The 21,586-nt window shown below is 44.0% G+C and overlaps 1 protein-coding gene across 1 annotated transcript in view; it reads right to left on the bottom strand.

The window, feature by feature from the left end:
• LOC126195296 (uncharacterized) overlaps positions 1-21,586 on the bottom strand; it is a 727,046-nt gene that overhangs the window by 274,042 nt on the left and 431,418 nt on the right. The window contains exon 3 of the mRNA XM_049933847.1: positions 15,598-15,827. Coding sequence (XP_049789804.1) covers positions 15,598-15,827 — 230 coding nt within the window. The remainder of the gene's footprint in view (positions 1-15,597; positions 15,828-21,586) is intronic.

Genomic DNA, 21,586 nt, shown 5'->3' with positions numbered 1-21,586 from the left:
TAGGGATGTCTTCGTCAGAATGAAAATTTAAAAGCCCTATACAATAATACATAGAAAAGTACGTTTGACAGAAATATTAAACAAGAAGAAAACAGTCATAACATAGTAAGGTTACTTATGTAAGGTTACGTTGGAAGAAGGCAATAGTCAAAGGTTAGAGCAGACATGCTCAAGTCAAAAATTAAAAGTTAAAAACGTTCCAGTCTTTGGTACGTACACCTTGCAAGGAGCAACATCAGACTGAGCGGTCAGTGGCTTCCACTGCTGCTACGAAATTACGACCCAAGTTGCGCCTCCTATCGGGCGCGGACAGTGACATATGTCCATTTGAAACATTACAACAAATAATCGAATTAAACAACACTTAATTATAAAGAAACAAGATTCAAAAGATGAGAGCTTAATGTGTTTTTGAAAATACCAAGTAAGTGAGGTACAACTAAGAGCTGAAATGCTCATTACGTAAAGTGTAGAATACTATACAATATTTACACAAACAGCTGCACAGTTCAAAAACATTTGCAGGAAGGAAACTTCAATAGTACATATCTACGTACATGAGATTTGAAGAAAGAGATATTTCGGAATTAGAGGTAGTAAAGCACAGTAAAAAATAAAGGTATCAAAAATAGGCGAGTAGTGGATTGAAGCCATCGAAACAAAATTTGTTACGTAAGTATAAATATTCGATAAGGACGAGGCCACCGGTCGTAGCATGTGCTTGAAAAATCTCCAGCTCTTCACATACGTCGAGCCTGTGACCTTTCTTCTCCCTGTGTAAAATGGAAATTTCTTCAACACTTTTCGGTTCGTGTCCGCAAATTAACAGATGATCAGCAAAAGTGGAATTATGTACATCTCTTTTTCCCAATAAATGTTCCTTGTACATGACACCAAAAGATCTTTTAGCTTGTCCTATATCAGGACACGTACAACAAGTGATTTCATAAACTCCTGATTTGTGTGTAGGAACAACTGCGGAATTGAGGGTTATTAACAGCAATAGTTGTCATTAAAAACTGTAAGAAATCTGACTGTAGTGTAATGACGCACCCGTGCATCTGGCACGTGGCGTACACAAACATGTCGACCAAGCATACGGTGAAAGGTATATAGGTCGAGGTGGATCAACTCCTTGGAGATGTGATCCGATCTTCAAACTTACTTTATTTCCGATCGGTACATTTCCGGACATGGGTTCCTTATCAAGATTTTACCTGCTAGACCCCTCTACAGCCGCTAGAAGCCCGTCACAAGAATTGTGAAGCATCCTGTATAACAGTTCTCATTCTTCCGTGGCTTTGATCTTAATTACGTAATCTGATGATGACAGTTGCCAAATATGTAAAACGTGAGAATACATTAAGAGATCTAGATGGTTGTTGTTGTTATTGTGGTCTTCAGTCCTGAGACTGGTTTGATGCAGCTCTCCATGCTACTCTATCCTGTGCAAGATTCTTCATCTCCCAGTACCTACAGCAGCCTACATCCTTCTGAATCTGCTTAGTGTATTAGTCTCTTGGTCTCCCTCTACGATTTTTACCCTCCACGCTGCCCTCCAATACCAAATTGGTGATGCTAATTTGTGATCCCTTGATGCCTTAGAACATGTCCTACAACAGGTCCCTTCTTCTTGTCAAGTTGTGCCACAAACTCCTCTTCTCACCAATTCTATTCAATACCTCCTCATTAGTTATGTGATCTACCCATCTAATCTTCAGCATTCTTCTGTAGCACCACATTTCTAAAGTGTCTATTATCTTCTTGTCTAAACTATTTATCGTCCATGTTTCACTTCCACACGTAGCTACATTCCATACAAATACTTTCAGAAACGACTTCCTGACATTTAAATCTATACTCGATGTTAACAAATTTATCCTCCCCAAATAGCAAAAGTCCTTTACTACTTTAAGTGTCTCATTTCCTAATCTAATTCCCTCAGCATCACCCGACTTAATTCGACTACATTCCATTATCCTCGTTTTGCTTTGGTTGATGTTCATCTTATACCCTCCTTTCAAGACTCTGTCCATTCCGTTCAGCTGCTCCTTTGCTGTCTCTGACAGAATTACTATTTCATCGGCGAACCTCAAAGTTTTAATTTCTTCTCCATGGATTTTAATACCTACTCCGAATTTTTCTTTTGTTTCCTTTACTGCTTGCTCAATATACAGATTGAATAGCATCGGGGAGAGGCTACAACCCTGTCTCATCCCTTCCCACCACTACTTCCCTTTCATGTCCCTCGACTCTTATAACTGCCATTTGGTTTCTGTACAAATTGTAAATAGCCTTTCGCTCCCTGTATTTTACCCCTGCAACTTTCAGAATTTGAAAGAGAGTATTCTAGTCAACATTTTCAAAAGCTTTCTCTAAGTCTACAAATGCTAGAAACGTAGGTTTGCCTTTCCTTAATCTTTCTTCTAAGATAAGTCGTAGCGTCAGTATTGCCTCACGTGTCCCAACATTTCTACGGAATCCAAACTGATCTTCCCCGATTTCGGCTTGTACCAGTTTTTCCATTCGTCTGTAAAGAATTCGCGATAGTATTTTGGAGCTGTGACTTATTAAACTGATAGTTCGGTAATTTTCACATCTGTCAACAACGTCTCCAAAATGAGATCGACAGGAAGTACAAAATGGCTAAGCAGGGATGGCTAGAGGACAAATGTGAGGATGTAGAGGCTTATCTCACGAAGGGTAAGATAGATACTGCCTACAGGAAAATTAAAGAGACCTTTGGAGAAAAGAGAACCACTTGCATGAATATCAAGAGCTCAGATGTAAACCCAGTTCTAAGCAAAGAAGGGAAAGCAGAAATGGTATTATTCGCAAGATATCACAATGTTTGCAGTCTCGTTCAAGAAATTTATTAGCCGGCCGCTGTGGCCGAGCGGTTCTAGGCGCTTCAGTCCGTAACCGCGCTGCTGCTATGGTCGCAGGTTCGAATCCTGCCTTGGGCATGGATGTTTGTGATTTCCTTAGGTTAATTAGGTTTAAGTAGTTCTAAGTCTAGGGGACTGATGACCTCAGATGTTAAGTCCAATAGTGCTCGAGCTATTTGAACCATTTTAAGAAATTTATTGCCTTTGTTAATAAACTGCTATAAGTCCCTGTGCTGGATAAAAAGGAACAATAATAAATTGCACCCACACTCGTGAGTTACGTGGGCATTGAAGAAAAATAGAACGTGTATAGGTGTTTGATCCCTTAGGTATATTAAATAACATAAAAGGGAAAAAATGTTTTCATATGAGATATCCTCCAAGACATAAATACTGTCGCCAGTACAGGGAAGCCATTCGTGAGATGTAACAACTGCATATGTGACACTTAATTTCGTCTGTACAAAAATGAAAAATTAGCGTGTATTGTTCAATGCAGAGAACCCTTCGTTACAGGACAAAGATTTCTGTGAAATGCATGTACCAGCTTACTGGGAAAAGCAATGAAAATCACTTATTGCAACTCCAAAGTTTCTTTCCTAATGGCTCGGAGAAATCGAAGAAACATCCGCACAGGTTGCCGACGTGGCCAGACGAGGCCGCTGATATGAATTGTCGGTTTGAGTTAGGAATGCGCTTTCACGTGCCACTGTGTAGGTCCGCGCACCTTCTTTGTTCATTCAGGTCAACAAGCCTGGCTGAAATATTCCTAGTTGTGTGCGTGTGTAATCCATTATCTCTGGGAGAAAGTAACTCAACGAGCCTATGACTTAAGACGCCGGCTCTTTCTGGAGATGAAAGTCTTTAGAGTTTCTTGCAGCTGTTACCCTACGAGCGAAGTTAAGTGTGTTGACAAAATGTAATGTTGTCTGGGGAAGGGGAAAGGGGGGGGGGGGGAGGACAGGTAATACACGACAAATGGAACCTTAGCGTAGAGGGTCCCGTGGCGGTGACTGACTTGGTCCCATGATTATGCAGACACAGCGGCGATCCCCTACTGGTGACCATTATTATCTCACAGTGTAAACACGGATGTTGATTGTGGAAAACGGCCTTCTCGGGAATGTGCGTCTGCGTGCTATTAACGTCATTAAATTAAATTGCGACGGGACGAGATTGTGCTAGCGGAGATGAAAACAGGACGTACAAGAAAATGTTAGAGCTCTGTAAGCGGATGGCAGACAAATTACGGAAGTTGGGACACGATTCCGTCCTGATTGGGATCCGCGTGTCTATTTCATAAGGAGAAGAAGCAAAATACACGCGATAAATATTCCACTGACGATGTGGATGAATGTGTTCGTAGGCAATAATTGCTGCCGTATTGTGAACAACTCGAGGAAATACTAAAATTCCAAAACCTTCGCCAAAATTGTACTGTTACGTGATACCACATACTTATACGTTTGTCACTATTACAGCGCCATCTATCACAAAGCGAAAAAAGTGGTCCAACTAAAACATTCATATTTCTTTACGTACTACACGAATATGCGAAAAAATGGGGGTTCCTACTTTTAAAAAAGCAGTTGATATCCGTTTGACCTATGGCAGCGCCATCTGGCGGGCCAACCATAGCGTCATCTGGTTTCCCCCTTCAAGGTAGACGAGTTTCGTTCTTTGTAGTTTTTTCGTTCGATGCTTATTTCGTGAGATATTTGGCCCGGTCACTATCAATGGACCACCCCGTATATCTTCCACACCTGCTCCTACATCGTTTGATGAACTTCTATCAGACTTGGTATACATATGACTTACTGTCCGGAAAGAATCGTTCTACCTATCAAAGAGTGGGAGTGTAAAGGAAGAGTAGCCCACGACGCGCGAACACCAGACTTTATTCACCCAGTATTTGAGAATGAGAGCACTTAGTGTTTTCCAGCAAACTTTACACATAATTTTAAACATTTAGGTAACTTTTTCTCGCTGACAACCCTCACAAAATGACGAAAGGTAAAAAGCTTAGCCGGCCGGAGTGGCCGTGCGGTTCTAGGCGCTACAGTCTGGAACCGCACGACCGCTACGGTCGCAGGTTCGAATCCTGCCTCGGGCATGGATGTGTGAGATGTCCTTAGGTTAGTTAGGTTTAATTAGTTCTAAGTTCTAGGCGACTGATGACCTCAGAAGTTAAGTCGCATAGTGGTCAGAGCCTTTTGAACCGTTTAAAAAGCTTATCAAAAACTAAGAAACTAAACTCCACCCGAACAGACCATGAAGGCTCAACGGTACCGACCGGCCGCCGTGTCATCCTCAGCCCACAGGTGCCACTTGATGAGGTTACGGAGGGGCATGTGGTCAGCACACCACTCTCTCGGCCGTTGTCAGTTTTCGTGACCGGAGCCGCTACTTTCCAACCAAGCAGTTCCTCAATTAGCCTCACAAGGGCTGACAGTACCCCGCTTGCCGATAGCGCTCGGTAGACCGGATGGTCACCCATGGAAGTGCTAGCCCAGCCCAACAGCGCTTAACTTCGGTGATCTAATGGGAACCTGTATTACCGCTGTGGCAAGGCAGTTGGCAAACAGTTTATCGCTTACAAGATTTTTGCTGTTCATGCAGTAGAACTGCCGCATCTTGCATCACGTTTTTATTACTTCTTTACTACTAACTGTATTCGCGACGATTTTTCCAGACATTATTCACATACACCACTGAACATGAATGCACAAGTACATCATTGTACAACAGATAGTTCAGGAAATACGATGTCATAAACACTGAGATGCGTGGAATACTGCCCATCATACATGTTGTTGTTGTTGTGGTGTTCAGTCCTGAGACTGGTTTGATGCAGCTCTCCATACTACTCAATCCTGTGCAAACTTCTTCACCTCCCAGTACCTACTGCAATCTACGTCCTACTGAATCTGCTTAGTGTATTCATCTCTTGGTCTCCCTCTACGATTTTTACCCTCCACGGTGCCCTCCAATACTAAATTGGTGATCCCTTGATGCCTCAGAACATGTCCTACCAACCGATCCCTTCTTCTAATCAAGTTTTGCCACAAACTCCTCTTCTCCCGAATCCTATTCAATATCTCCTCATTAGTTATGTGATCTACCCACCTTATCTTCAGCATTCTTCTGTAGCACCACATTTCGAAAGCTTCTATTCTTTTCTTGTCCAAACTATTTATCGTCCGTGTTTCACTTCCATACATGGCTACACTCCATACAAATACTTTCAGAAACAACTTCCTGACACTTAAATCTATACTCGATGTTAACAAATTTTTCTTCTTCAGAAACGCTTTCCTTGTCATTGCCAGTCTACATTTTATATCCTCTCTACTTCGACCATCATCGGTTATTTTGCTCCCCAAATAGCAATACTCCTTTACTACTTTAAGTGTCTCGTTTCCTAATCTAATTCCCTCAGCATCACCCGACTTAACTCGAATTCCTTCCTTTATCCTCGTTTTGCTTTTGTTGATGTTCATACATGATGTTTAAATTTATTACTTCTTTGCTACTGAATCTATTGGTAACACATTTCGCAGACAATATCCACATATGGCGCTGAATGTAACTACAAAATTATACCATTGTACGGCACATAGTTCAGGAGATTACTTCATAAACATTGAACCGGGGCTAGAGAGATATGCTGACCCTGCAGCGACCAGAGATCGGTACTTGGCTTCTTTCTCTGGAACAATACTAACAATACCAAACGCCCCTTACACCTCGTACAGTAGCTCTGTAGGTGATTGTGTGGCCGTGTTATTTTTCCCTTCCCGACACTTTAAAGATTAATGACTGTAAATGAGTATGTGAAATCAGGATTTTACTGTCACGATTCACGTTTTCAGAATTTGATGTTCCAGAAGTGCTACAAATAAACCTTTGTAACTAATTTCTGCGAGGGCTGCTCATAAAGTAACGCATCGCATTTTTTTTTATCAGCCGAAAACAGTGCTACGAATGCGAAACGTTACGTACTGTATGTATTATTTGAAGTCTTCTGAGTGGGCGCGCCAAGTTTCCGTCACTTGCGACAGGTAGCGTAGCTGCTGGACAGGTTCAAAATGCCATCTGTAGGTGATGCACATTACAAACAACGTGTCGTCACTGAAATTCTCACTGCAGAGAAAGAAACTTTGGGGAATATTCACAAACGCTTGTGCAAAGTCTATGGGGCGTCTGCTGTCGACAGAAGTACAGTCAGTCGCTGGACAACAGAGGGTGAGGTCATCAGAAGGCAGTTCGGCGGAGACCCACGATCGCAGCGGTCGGGGGGACAATCCACGGCAGTCACACCTGACGCTCGTAACCTAGCCCCCATGGACTTCAACTTGTTTGTGCCATTAAAGGATGCCATTCGTGGAAGACATTTTTGAGGACGATGAGGAGATGATTCACACAGTGAAGCACTGGTTCCGCCAACATGACAAGGATTGGTACCTTCGGGCATAACGCTCCTGTTTCACGCTGGAGGGAGGCCATAGAATGGAATGCAGATTACGTGCAAAAATAGGGTGTGTAGATAAAACACCATTCTTTCGTGTGTGTAGTTCTCGTTATGATCAATACAGAACTGTTGATGAAACATTGCGGTGCATTACTTTCTGGGCAACCCTCGTAGAAAAGTAAAACATACGAATGACTTTAATTTATGCATACAGCTCCAAGCAAATCCACGGACGTAATTATTTCATTAAGTCTACAACTTTCTTCCGACAGACGGGACAGACGCAGTCCGAAACATTCTGCCGTGTTAACAGGGCCCGAGACAAAGCGAATCAGATAAGACGGGTCGACAAGCCCGGAAACGTATTTACCCTCCGATCGGAGTGGCGTACAAACCACTGCAAAGCACGCGCATTCCTCATGCCGGCTCCTAAAATCTGTTTTCAGTTAACGGGTCTGAGGCGCTTCACAAATTGGTGTCGGGCGGAGGAAGTTGGCGCGATAAGATCTAATTAATGGTGTGTTTGGCCGGACGTCAGTCCCTCGGCATGCTGATCAGGTACCGAGCCGACCGTAAAGATGCCAGATATCCGTCGAGGGCACACAAGCCCCAGGGCTTGTCACCCACAGAGACGGGTCAATCCGAGGCCAACTTTACATAAATTATTCTCTGTGCTGCTTGCTCTCTGTAATACTGCTGACGTCTTTGTGCGTATGTAAGCAGTGTGTGTGTGTGTGTGTGTGTGTGTGTGTGTGTGTGTATGTATCTGTATGTGTGTGAGGACAATGGCGAAGGAGAAGTTGCTTAAGGTACATCTTGCATTGTTTTTGAAAGATGCGAAACTAGTAGAGTATTTGTGCGTTTGTAACTCTCTGGAGCGAAGTCTGTATAGGATCTGCTTGCCTCAGTTAAACACCCCTACGAAATATTTACTCTGTCATACAGCTTACTTATAACAATAAAGTTTATTGCAGGCAAGTACTCGCATAACATAATTCGTGGTTGACCGGATCCTACTTACCATATTCAATACCCCTTGAATAGTTCTTAGCCCAAGGGTGCATCAAAACATGCTCAGAGCATGTTTTTTATGATTCCTTCCACTAAGCTAGACGAGTTAATCAATATGGTCATGGCTGTTGTGATCTTCAGTCCAAAGACCGCTTTTTGCAGCTAACAACGCTACTCTACCCTGTTCAAGTACCTTCGTCTCCACACAGCTACCGCAAAAGAAATTTATGCCACTTTCCTGCTGTATTAAAACTGGTCTCTCTCTCTCTGCAATTTTGCCAATTTCTCTACTGTACTAAGTGTGAAACTGTTATATGGGACAATACTCGTATGTTGCTGACATGTGAAAGGACTGCTCGGACTTAACAGCAGTTTTCTATGGGCAGTCCGCTTTCGTTTCGTGTATTTGAAAGTAGTAAACTTATAGAGTACATTTGCAGTTTCTCAGAATAAATACAAACAATCGGAACAGAAGAATAAAGAAACATTTGCGTCGCACATGCGAAAGTGTTAACAGTAATAATAATAACAATAATAACTAACTGCTGGATGTCATCTATAAACTCCGAGCAGTCCTTTTACATCAGGAACATATTGTCCTATATAACTACAAAAACTGGAGTGACCAGGGCGCAAACCGGGGGCCCTTGCCACGACGAACTAACGCACTACCCAATTCCCGACTAGAGTGCCACACGACAGACGATCACAGTTATGCTCTTCCTTTGCTTTGTAGATCATATGGTACTTACTATTTACAATTTACGTACATTTTCCTGGACGATAGCGCATAGCACTAATTATATCGGTGTTGAATGGTACTCCATCGATGTACAACACTTGGTACCGATCTGACCGTCTGACATCTAGAGTAGAGCTCCTATATAACAGGCTGAATCGTCCGCCATGTTTTCCCCATTTCTGAGGCTTCAGCAGTATTTACCTTGTGGGTGATTAACCTATCCACGCAATTTTTTACAGTATTCCTACAAAATATTTGACATCGCATGTATGAAGTGAACCAATCAGTAATTGATGTTTATAGGTATGTTTAGAATGCCATTTTCATACAACAGAAAAATTTAAATGTAATATTACACAGCTATAGAAATGTAGACTCGGAACTTGCGTGATAACTTCTAGATATTAAATGTAATGAGTTACGTATTCGGTACCAATCTCTTCAAATAGGGGTGTTACGCAGTAACAGCCTGTGGCTGTTATTAGTTTTGCCTTTATACAACCACTTGTAAAAGAGGTGTTTGTATTTAACTCAAAAGGATGTATTTTAAGAAATGCCGCATTTTTATTGTACAGAGGTGGGGTAAAGTATAATTTCATTCTACAGTGAAACGAATTTTTATTAATAGTTTCATCTATCATTTAACCAGTATTCATTTTGTGTACTTCGTGATAGGTTTATCGCTTGGTGAGTTGTGATAAAAACTTTATTCTTTAAAGGTTATGTTACTTGTGCAGGTTCCCTCACAATGACCAATCCGCTATAAAAGTATCTGAATTATCACTCGTTCTACCGTGCCTATATAAGAAATGGGGTTAAGAGTTATTCAGTTCGTGTTTGTATGTTTATGATAAGACATATAAGTACATAAAAAATATTCCTTTCCACTTTTACAATTGCGAAAATATCTCAAGAATCGAAAAATTTTGAGACGAGCTGCTTCAGTACAATTTTCGACTAGGAAGAAACGGAATTGCATACAACTGTTTCTACTTTTATTAGCGTTTGTTTCCAAAACACAACTGAGCGCCAGGTGGTTCCCAATTGTCTCTCTGGTATTCTATGGTCCACTTTTTTCTTCGTTCAGGGTAACTAAGAAATCTAAACATGTGGAAACCACTTATACAATAGTTAGTGCAGTTCACAGCTGAGCAGCCACCGATATTTACGACGAAATCTTCAATACCTTTAACAATAAACCTCCACCCGTATCGTGACTCGTATGTAAACAAGTACGAATATTAATATCCTGTACTTTGGGGAAAACATGGAGGACAGTCAGCTCACGTTATAGCAGTCTTAATCTGGAAGTTTCCGTGTCAGGCTTTAATCGTAATAGTTCGTTGAGCTCTCCCTGCCATCTTTGGATGGAGCACATATTTGTTTTGTAACAATATTCTTCCTTACCTGCCCATACCTTACACCTCGCACCTCGCACACACACACACACACACACACACACACACACACACACACACACACACACACACACACAAATAAATAAGAGGGTGATTAGTGCTCTTACGTCTGTATGAAACGATATATTTTGATGTAATACGATGCTGCTAGAAGAGAGAACTGCTTCAGTGTACGTCAGTTGTTCTCATTAGCTGGAAAACTTTCAACCAAAAGGCTATCAGAGTAGTATTATAAACCTGATTGTTCCTTCATGAGAGTTATTCTGGTGGCGAACTTCCTAGAGCGAGGTCAGTCATTTTTCAGTCGTTTCATACTATTAATAGAGTTCCCAATGTTCTTCAGCCTTCCAGAGCCCAGTTATAATAAATAAAGGGTGGTTTCTTCCGCTATGTACGAACTATAGGGATTGATGTATGAGAGGATACAGAACAAAAAAGGTCTAATGAACTTGTCCGGAAATGCTTGGTTTCCATGCTAGAGACCATTTATTGAATCATACATTTTTATAGAGAATGGGGTGTAATACGTGCTGTAGCACGCAGCCACAGTCACAGTATGTGTTGAAAATGGTTTCCATGTGCCTCGACGCATCCGTGTACGCACCGTAGCAGATTCTGTGTCACTCGTTCACAGCAGCCAGGCTGCATCCGACCAGAGTCAAAGGCAGCATGAATACGCTGCTCCAATGTCTCCACTTCTAGAATGGGCTCTGCATGCACGATACTTCTGAGATGGCCCCATAACAAGAAACCACACGGTTTGAGATCCGGTGAAGGAGCAGGTCACGCAGATGGACGCCCTCGTCCGATCCGTCGACCAAGGAAGACACGACTGAGATGCGTCCGTACGTTAACGGCGAAAAGGGCTGGAGCACCATCATGTGGCAGCCACATAACCCTTCGTATCGTCAATGGCACATCTTCCAGCAGGGGAGGCAAAATCACCCGCAAGAAACGCCGATAGTTCCGGCCAGCCTGTTGGGCGACGTGGAAGCAAGACTGGTCCCAAAATACGGTCGCCAATTATCCTGGCGCACAAATTCCGGCTGCACCGATGCTGGTGATCTGATGTCACCATACTATGGGGGTTCTGCATACACACGGTCGTCTGGGTTGCCCTGTATTGGCTGGCCAACTGCCTGGTCGCTTAACCACATCCACTACAAGGTGAATCAGCGAAAGAATCGGACACGTTACCACCTACATGGCAGGTGGGGGCGCTAGGGCATGATGTATGAGGAACAGTATCACCCTCTAGGAGGGAGCATACTGTAAATGTGCTGCATGGTACAGCGCGTATTAGACCACAATGTCTGTAACAATGTATGACTGAATAAATGATCTCTAGCGTGGAAACCATTCATATCTGGACATCAGTTCATTACACCTTTATTGTTCCGTATCCTCCTATCGATCAATCCCCAGAGTTTCTATATGGTGGAAAAATCACCGTGTATGTTACTCTCCAATCATCCCTACGACAGGGCCGTACTGACAGACCGCTGTCCCATGCACCCCCCTGCCCCCCCCCCCCCTCCTCACATACACACACCCAGCATCAGCATGAATGGCATGTGGTTGGTACAGAACTCTCCCAACTGTTGATGTCAAACAGTAATATCACAAATTGAGTCCACCTTGATGGAAAACACCTTGTTATTCGTTTATTTCTTTATCATCCCAAACTAGTTTCGGCGACAAATATCACCATCATCAGTGTGTTTTTTTATTTATTTTTTTTTTAAATATAAAACATGCAGAAAGTGGTATGGTTGTACAAACACAGTAAAACATTATTACATTTTTACAGATCGTCTTTTGAAATATGGTTTTATATTGATACTTTCATACTACCTTATTTATTGTATGCTGCAGCATGTTTTAAGCAATTATTGGCGCTGTTTGTGACATATTTTCTGTGCTCTTTTTTCTGTTGCCGTCTCTTTACTTAGCGAACATCATGTCATCTGCAACCATGTGAGCCGGCCAGAGTGGCCGAGCGGTTCTAGGCGCTACAGTCCGGAACCGCGCGACCGCTACGGTCGCAGGTTCGAATCCTGCCTCGGGCATGGATGTGTGTGATGTCCTTAGGTTAGTTAGGTTTAAGTAGTTCTAAGTTCTAGGGGACTGATGACAACAGCAGTTAAGTCCCATAGTGCTCAGAGCCATTTGAACCATTTTTTGCAACCATGTGAGCAGCTGTTAGTAAACAAATACTCAAAGGTGAACTTCGTATGTCAGCAGTATATACTTGGTGTTGTGGTAGTGTTGTGGAAACCAGTTATTTTGGTGTGTATTTAGCTGTTGCTTAGCTATTCGTGTACTCACGTTCGTTGCATGGTGTGTGGCTGTTTTTTACACAGAAAAACAAAACTTTTGCACTTTGCTTCTGTTCTAGAATATTTCGCCATCTTGCTGTTCGCGTGTGTCGCGAGAGGCGTATCGGAAGTGGCGAGAAAGGCTATGAAAAAAAGAGCACAGAAAATATGTCACAAACAGCGTCAATAATTGCTTAAAACATGCTGTAGCATACAATAAATAAGGTACTATGAAAGTATCAATATAAAACTATATTTCAAAAGACGATTTGCAAAAATTTAATAATGTTTTACTGTGTTTGTACAACCATACCATTTTCTGCAAGTTTGAGATTAAAAAAATTAAAAAAAACACTGATGATGGTGATATTTGTCGCCGAAACTAGTTTGGGATAGTAAAGAAATAAACGAATAACAAGGTGTTTTGCATCAAGGCGGACTCAATTTGTGATATTACTGTTTTTCTATCCAAACACGGACCAAATAGAAGAGTTCCTAGATAATATTATTGTTAATATTGTGTTGACAGAAGAGCCGACACCGTGTTACAAGTGGAGGCCGAAATGCACGCGTTTTAGCTCACGCAGGCTGGCGTGAGGAGGGAAGAACTATACTGACGTGAGGTCTGGAACATGACAAGGAATGAGAATTCAGAAAGCGGACGTAATTAGTTTGATACTTAACTTTAATCCATTAATGATGAACGTCGCTCTTGACGGTACATGATTCACAATATTATCTGTTCAGAATACATTCTTGAAGTTATTATAGTAACTGAATATGGCGCCTTGCTAGGTCGTAGCAAATGACGTAGCTGAAGGCTATGCTGAACTGTCGTCTCTGCAAATGAGACCGTATGTAGACAGTGAACCATCGCTAGCCAAGTCGGCTGTACAACTGGGGCGAGTGCTAGGGAGTCTCTCTAGACTAGACCTGCCGTGTGCCGGCGCTCGGTCTGCAATCACTGATAGTGGCGATACGCGGGTCCGACGTATACTAACGGACCGCGGCCGATTTAAAGGCTATCACTTAGCAAGTGTGGTGTCTGGCGGTGACACCACAGTTTATGCCAACTATCTCAACGTAGAGGCGCTACTTGTTCTTCAACTGGACCTTCTGTTGTCCTCACTAGGACACACATACTTCGATTCCTTCCAGTAAGGAAAAATTCCGTCACGGTGGTACCGCGAGGACTACGTGTGGTCTCTATGCGGTACATCTACATCTACATCTACATCTACATTTATACTCCGCAATCCTCCCAACGGTGTGTGGCGGAGGGTACTTTACGTGCCACTGTGATTACCTCCCTTTTCTGTTCCAGTCGCGTATGGTTCGCGGGAAGAACGACTGTCGGAAAGCCTACGTGCGCGCTCGAATCTCTCTAATTTTACATTCGTGATCTCCTCGGGAGGTATAAGTAGGGGGAAGCAATATATTCGATACATCATCCAAAAACGCACTCTCTCGAAACCTGGACAGTAAGCTACACCGCGACGCAGAGCGCCTGTCTTGCGGAGTCTGCCACTTGAGTTTGCTAAACATCTCCGTAACGCTATCACGGTTACCAAATAACCCTGTGGCGAAACGCGCCGCTCTTCTTTGGATCTTCTCTATCTCCTCCGTCAACCCGATCTGGTACGGATCCCACACTGATGAGCAATACTCAAGTATAGGTCGAACGAGTGTTTTGTAAGCCACCTCCTTTGTTGATGGACTACATTTTCTAAGGACTCTCCCAACGGATCTCAACCTGGTACCCGCCTTACCAACAATTAATTTTATATGATCATTCCACTTCGAATCGTTCCGTACGCATACTCCCAGATATTTTACAGAAGTAACTGCTACCAGTGTTTGTTCCGCTATCATATAATCATACAATAAAGGATCCTTCTTTCTATGTATTCGCAATACATTACATTTGTCTATGTTAAGGGTCAGTTGCCACTCCCTGCACCAAGTGCCTATCCGCTGTAGATATTCCTGCATTTCGCTACAATTTTCTAATGCTGCAACTTCTCTGTATACTACAGCATCATCCTCGAAAAGCCGCATGGAACTTCCGACACTATCTACTAGGTCATTTATATATATTGTGAAAAGCGATGGTCCCATAACACTCCCCTGTGGCACGCCAGAGGTTAGTTTAACGTCTGTTGACGTCTCTCCATTGGGAACAACATGCTGTCTTCTGTTTGCTAAAAATTCTTCAATCCAGCCACACAGCTGGTCTGATATTCCCTAGGCTCTTACTTTGTTTATCAGGCGACAGTGCGGAACTGTATCGAACGCCTTCCGGTAGTCAAGGAAAATGGCATCTACCTGGCATCTGTATCTAATATTTTCTGGGTCTCATGAACAAAAAAAGCGAGTTGGGCCTCACACGATCGCTGTTTCCGGAATCCATGTTGACTCCTACACAGTAGATTCTGGGTTTCCAAAAATGACATGATACGCGAGCAAAAAACCTGTTCTAAAATTCTACAACAGATCGACGTCAGAGATATAGGTCTATAGTTTTGCGCATCTGCTCGACGACCCTTGTTGAAGACTGGGACTACCTGTGCTCTTTTCCAATCATTTGGAACCTTCCGTTCCTCTAGAGACTTGCGGTACGCGGCTGTTAGAAGGGGAGCAAGTTCTACTCGAGACTTGTTGCCCGCTAATCCGCTGGCGTCACTGAATGACACGGGTTGGCCATCCAGAATGCGGGGCGAGTGCTCGACGAGCAGGCCGCGGTACTCACGTAGAAGTAGAGGGTGACGGGGTGCGCCTTGGCGGCAACGCAGGTGAGCGTGTCGGAGTGGCAGCAGCCCGCGTCGTCCCCGCAGCGGTGCAGCGTGGCGCAGTGCGGGATGTAGCGCTTGTTGGGGTGCGGGTACTCGTCATTGACGCGCACCAGCCGCGCCGCCGGCACGCGGCACTCGTGCTCGCGGTTCACCCGCAGCGCGTTCTCCACCGCCAGCTGGACCTCGTCTGCAACACAGCGCCGAGCCACGTCACACGCCTGACACGCGCACTGTGCGGCGCACCAAATATACGCTACTGGCCATTACAATTGCTGCACCACGAAGATGACGTGCTGCAGACGCGAAATTTAACCGACAGGAAGAAGATGCTGTGATATGCAAATGATTAGCTTTTCAGAGCATTCACACAAAGTTGGCGCCAGTGGCGACACCTACAACGTGCTGACATGAGAAAAGTTTCCAACCGATTTCTCATACACAAACAGCAGTTGACCGGCGTTGCCTGGTGAAACGTTGTTGTGATACCTCGTGTAAGGGGGAGAAATGCGTACCATCACGTTACCGACTTTGATAAAGGTCGGATTGTAGCCTATCGCGATTGCGGTTTATCGTATCGCGACATTGCTGCTCGCGTTGGTCGAGATCCGATGACTGTTAGCAGAATATGGTATCAATGGGTTCAGCAGGGTAAAACTAAATGCCGTGCTGGATCCCAACGGCCTCGTATCACTAGCAGTCGAGATGACAGGCATCGACATGGCTGTAACGGATCGTGCAGCCACGTCTCTATCCCTGAGTCAGCAGATGGAGACGTTTGCAAGACAACAACCATCTGCACGAACAGTTCGACGACGTTTACAGGAGCATGGACTATCAGCTCGGAGACCATGGCTGCGGTTACCCTTGACGCTGCATCACAGACACCAGCGCCTGCGATGGTGTACTCGACGACGAACCTGGGTGCACGAATGGCAAAACGTCATTTTTTCGGATGAATCCAGGTTCTCTTTACAGCATCATGGTGGTCGCATCCGTGTTTGGCGACATAGCGGTGAACGCACATTGTAAGCGTGTATTCGTCATCGCCATACCGGCGTATCACGCGGCGTGATGGTATGGAGCGCCATTGGTTACACGTCTCCGTCACCTCTTGTTCGCACTGACGGCACATTGAACAGTGGACGTTACATTTTCAGATGTGTTACGACGAGTGGCTATACCCTTCATTCGATCACTGGGAAACCCTACATTTCAGCAGGATAATGCACGAGCGCATTTGCAGGTCCTATACGGGCCTTTCTGGATACAGAAAACGTTCAACTGCTGCCCTGGCCAGCACATTCTCCAGATTTCTCACCAATTGAAAACGTCTGGTCAATGGTGGCCGAGAAACCGGCTCGTCACAATACGCCAGTCACTACTCTTGATGAACTGTGGTATCGTATTGAAGCTGCATAGGCAGCTGTACCTGTACACGCCATCCAAGCTCTGTTTGACTCAATTCCCAGGCGTATCAAGGCCGTTATTACGGCCAGAGGTGGTTGTTCTGGGTACTGATTTCTCAGGATCTACGCACCCAAATTCCGTGAAAATGTAATCACATGTTAGTTCTAGTATAACATATTTGTCCAATGAGTACCCGTTTATCATCTGCATTTCTTCTTGGTGTAGCAATTTTAATGGTGAGTAGTGTAGTATATGGGGTATTCGGCGCTGGCGTGCGGCGCCATGCTGCCGGCACCCACACCTCGTGCTACAAGTCTATCCACGGTGTATTGCTTACTGCATGCAGAGCCTCGTCTGCAGTGCAACACAAGGCAGCATAATAAAACTAACGCGCATTGCTGGATAAAGCAGCTTTTGATGTGCACCAGTCGCACATAATTGTGCGCTGTCGTTTTTCTGTGGACGTGTGCTTTTCAGCCGGCCTTAGTGGCCGAGCGATTCTAGGCGCTTAAGTCCGGAACCGCGCGACCGCTACGGTAGCAGGCTCGAATCCTGCCTCGGGCATGGATGTGTGTTAGGTTTAGGTAGTTCTAAGTTCTAGGGGACTGATGACCTCAGAAGTTAAGGGGCTCCGGAACGCCCTATACTTGCAATGTTAAAATAACGCTTATAAATTACAACTTTCCTCACAAAGTATTTGAGGTAGGAAGTTGAACTTTTTACAGATTATTTATTGGAATATGGGCTACAACGTAACACAGGGATTTTACAAAATTTTAGTTCAGTTATTAAAGATGATTTTTTTTTCAATTGTAATGAAAATTCACATCATTTTTTTTGCAATTTTTTATTTATATATTCAAAAATATACAGTTTTTTGGAAAAAGGCTGTGTTAAATTATGCAGAAGGTACTGTGTAACATTTAATGAAAGTTTGAAACAAATATGTTTGGAGGATCCTTAGAAAACATGTAATTAGTATGAGAAAATAAAAGTTTTGGGAATCGAGCGACAAAGATTGGATTAACTTTTTAGTGCATTCCAGGTCCATAGGATGGATTAACTTCATCCTCTGCAAACTCCTCCTCCAGCTTCCTCTTGTTCCTCCTCCTGTTTACTCTTGCTTGTATTTCTAGACTCTTTACAGCCCTGTCTGCAGCCCGAAGGCGTTCCTTGTCTAAAGCAAGCATCGCTCGTACCATGTTAGAACCTATCTTAATTCCCATATTTCTAAATACCTTGCACCTTACAATGTTGCCATCATTGAAAGTCGCAACAGCATCATACACACCAAAGTGAAGTGTTTCTAATCCAACAAATACAGTCTTGGGGATTCTCGACCATATAACACTATTTACACTTTCATTGGGGTTTTGAGTTTTTCCGTGAATACACTTTTTCAACAGTTCAGGTGCTGCTAAGTCTCTGAAAATAGGTTTTATCACCTCCATTATTGCATGAGGCAGACTATGCTTATGAGTGTACACTTCACCAGTTAGCAATCCTTTGTTATATTTACACCAACTGTCTTCTTCTTTGGGACACAAGCTATGTTGGGGATTTTCATCGTCTTTATTGTTTACAGTAATAACACATACCTTTGGCTTTCCAACATTTCTCCTTTTCTTAAAAGCCTTCAGAGGATTTCTAATAACTTTACTTTTACTCATTATTATACTTCAACAAAACAGAGACTCAAGAAACAGAATTAATTACGAATATTTTCGAGATAACGACAGAGTAAATAAACATGAAACAATCGACAATCACACCAGCGATATATATTTAACTATCACAGGTTAGCCACAACACATACTTTATCTCACATCACTAAAATGTACCTGATGAACACGGACGTTAATAATAACACCATTTGACAGCAGTTTAACAGCGCCACAGTGGGTCACGCCCATGTAGAACACATTTCAAAAAAAATTTAAAAATAGTTGTAGCCTTCGGAATTGAATGAATTATACATCTATTAAAAGGTAATAGTCTGCAGATTCAGAAAACGCAAAAAGTAAAAATTGAACTTTTCATGATTTTGAGCCTTTCCGGAGCCCCTTAAGTCCCATAGTGCTCAGAGCCATTTTTTTTGTGCTTTTCACCCAGCAATAACGAGAGTACGGGATGCGCCAGCCATTATATTCTGTTACTCGGCAACGTACTGATGATGCTCGAAGTAGAGAGGATATAAAATGTGGACTGGCAATGGCAAGGAAAGCGTTTCTGAAGAAGAGAAAATTGTTGACATCGAGTATAGTTTTAAGTGTCAGGAAGTCGTTTCTGAAAGTATTTGTATGAAGCTTACCCGTGTATGGAAGTGAAACATGGACGATAAATAGTTTGGACAAGAAGAGAAAGACACTTTCGAAACGTGGTGCTACAGAAGAATGCTGGAGATTAGATGGGTAGATCACGTAACTAATGAGGAGGTACTGAATAGAATTGGGGGGAAGAGGAATTTGTGGCACAACTTGACTAGATAAAGGGGTCGGTTGCTAGGACACGTTCTGAGGCATCAAGGGATCACCAGTTTCGTTATGGAGGGCAGCGTGGAGGGTAGAAACTGTACAGGGAGACCAAGAGATGAATACACTAGGCAGATTCAGAAGCATGTAGGTCGCAGTAGGTACTTGGAGATGAAGAAGCTTGCACAGGAGAGAGAAGCATGGAGAGCTGCATCAAACCAATCTCTGGACTGAAGACCACAACAACAAACAACGTCTCGTAACGTTACTGCGAGAGCAGAGCGCTGCATGCTGCTATTCTACGGAAAACGATGTTATGCGAAAAACCAGGGATATATGGACTTCAACTTTAGCATTATCGATGTTGGTTAATGTGTAAAATATCATCTGTAGAATTCATGGCGCCAACTTATATTAATTTGTGGCACTGTAGAAAAGAGTATGTATACGAACAGAATTGTCACTGAAGTTACTATAAACGTAGGCCTACTGGGAACCTGTTATACTATTCTCAGGAATACAATTTGTAAAATGTGTCTTCATCATGTAATCAATATACTGCTTTAGATATATCAGCTGGTGGTGAAGTCGCAAAGCCCGCGATTATCTGGATGACAGACAGGACTTTCAATCGCTTAACCATTTAAAGGCTTTCAGTCGCTTAAGCATTTCCCGTGAAAGACAATGTTATCTGCTTTGAACTTTCATTTAATTACAACACAATTTCTGTCAGCTGTTATCCACTACTCGACGAACTGTGTACACGCACCGTACATAATCTGTGTCGTCTTACAGCGGACTGAGAAGTGCTTGTATCCGATTCAGGCTCGAATATGCTGAATTTTACATTAGCTCTCTCAGAGCCGAGAAGACCCCAGAAGATCCAAGTTAATATTTGCACGAATATGTATGGACATTAACCGCGAGTCTACATGTACATATACACTCCTGGAAATGGAAAAAAGAACACATTGACACCGGTGTGTCAGACCCACCATACTTGCTCCGGACACTGCGAGAGGGCTGTACAAGCAATGATCACACGCACGGCACAGCGGACACACCAGGAACCGCGGTGTTGGCCGTCGAATGGCGCTAGCTGCGCAGCATTTGTGCACCGCCGCCGTCAGTGTCAGCCAGTTTGCCGTGGCATACGGAGCTCCATCGCAGTCTTTAACACTGGTAGCATGCCGCGACAGCGTGGACGTGAACCGTATGTGCAGTTGACGGACTTTGAGCGAGGGCGTATAGTGGGCATGCGGGAGGCCGGGTGGACGTACCGCCGAATTGCTCAACACGTGGGGCGCGAGGTCTCCACAGTACATCGATGTTGTCGACAGTGGTCGGCGGAAGGTGCACGTGCCCGTCGACCTGGGACCGGACCGCAGCGACGCACGGATGCACGCCAAGACCGTAGGATCCTACGCAGTGCCGTAGGGGACCGCACCGCCACTTCCCAGCAAATTAGGGACACTGTTGCTCCTGGGGTATCGGCGAGGACCATTCGCAACCGTCACCGTGAAGCTGGGCTACGGTCCCGCACACCGTTAGGCCGTCTTCCGCTCACGCCCCAACATCGTGCAGCCCGCCTCCAGTGGTGTCGCGACAGGCGTGAATGGAGGGACGTATGGAGACGTGTCGTCTTCAGCGATGAGAGTCGCTTCTGCCTTGGTGCCAATGATGGTCGTATGCGTGTTTGGCGCCGTGCAGGTGAGCGCCACAATCAGGACTGCATACGACCGAGGCACACAGGGCCAACACCCGGCATCATGGTGTGGGGAGCGATCTCCTACACTGGCCATACACCACTGGTGATCGTCGAGGGGACACTGAATAGTGCACGGTACATCCAAACCGCCATCGAACCCATCGTTCTACCATTCCTAGACCGGCAAGGGAACTTGCTGTTCCAACAGGACAATGCACGTCCGCATGTATCCCGTGCCACCCAACGTGCTCTAGAAGGTGTAAGTCAACTACCCTGGCCAGCAAGATCTCCGGATCTGTCCCCCATTGAGCATGTTTGGGACTGGATGAAGCGTCGTCTCACGCGGTCTGCACGTCCAGC

Source organism: Schistocerca nitens, chromosome 7, assembly GCF_023898315.1.
Source record: "Schistocerca nitens isolate TAMUIC-IGC-003100 chromosome 7, iqSchNite1.1, whole genome shotgun sequence".
Taxonomy (NCBI): domain Eukaryota; kingdom Metazoa; phylum Arthropoda; class Insecta; order Orthoptera; family Acrididae; genus Schistocerca; species Schistocerca nitens.
Note: the sequence above shows the minus strand (reverse complement) of the source record. Positions and strands in the feature narration are given on the sequence as shown.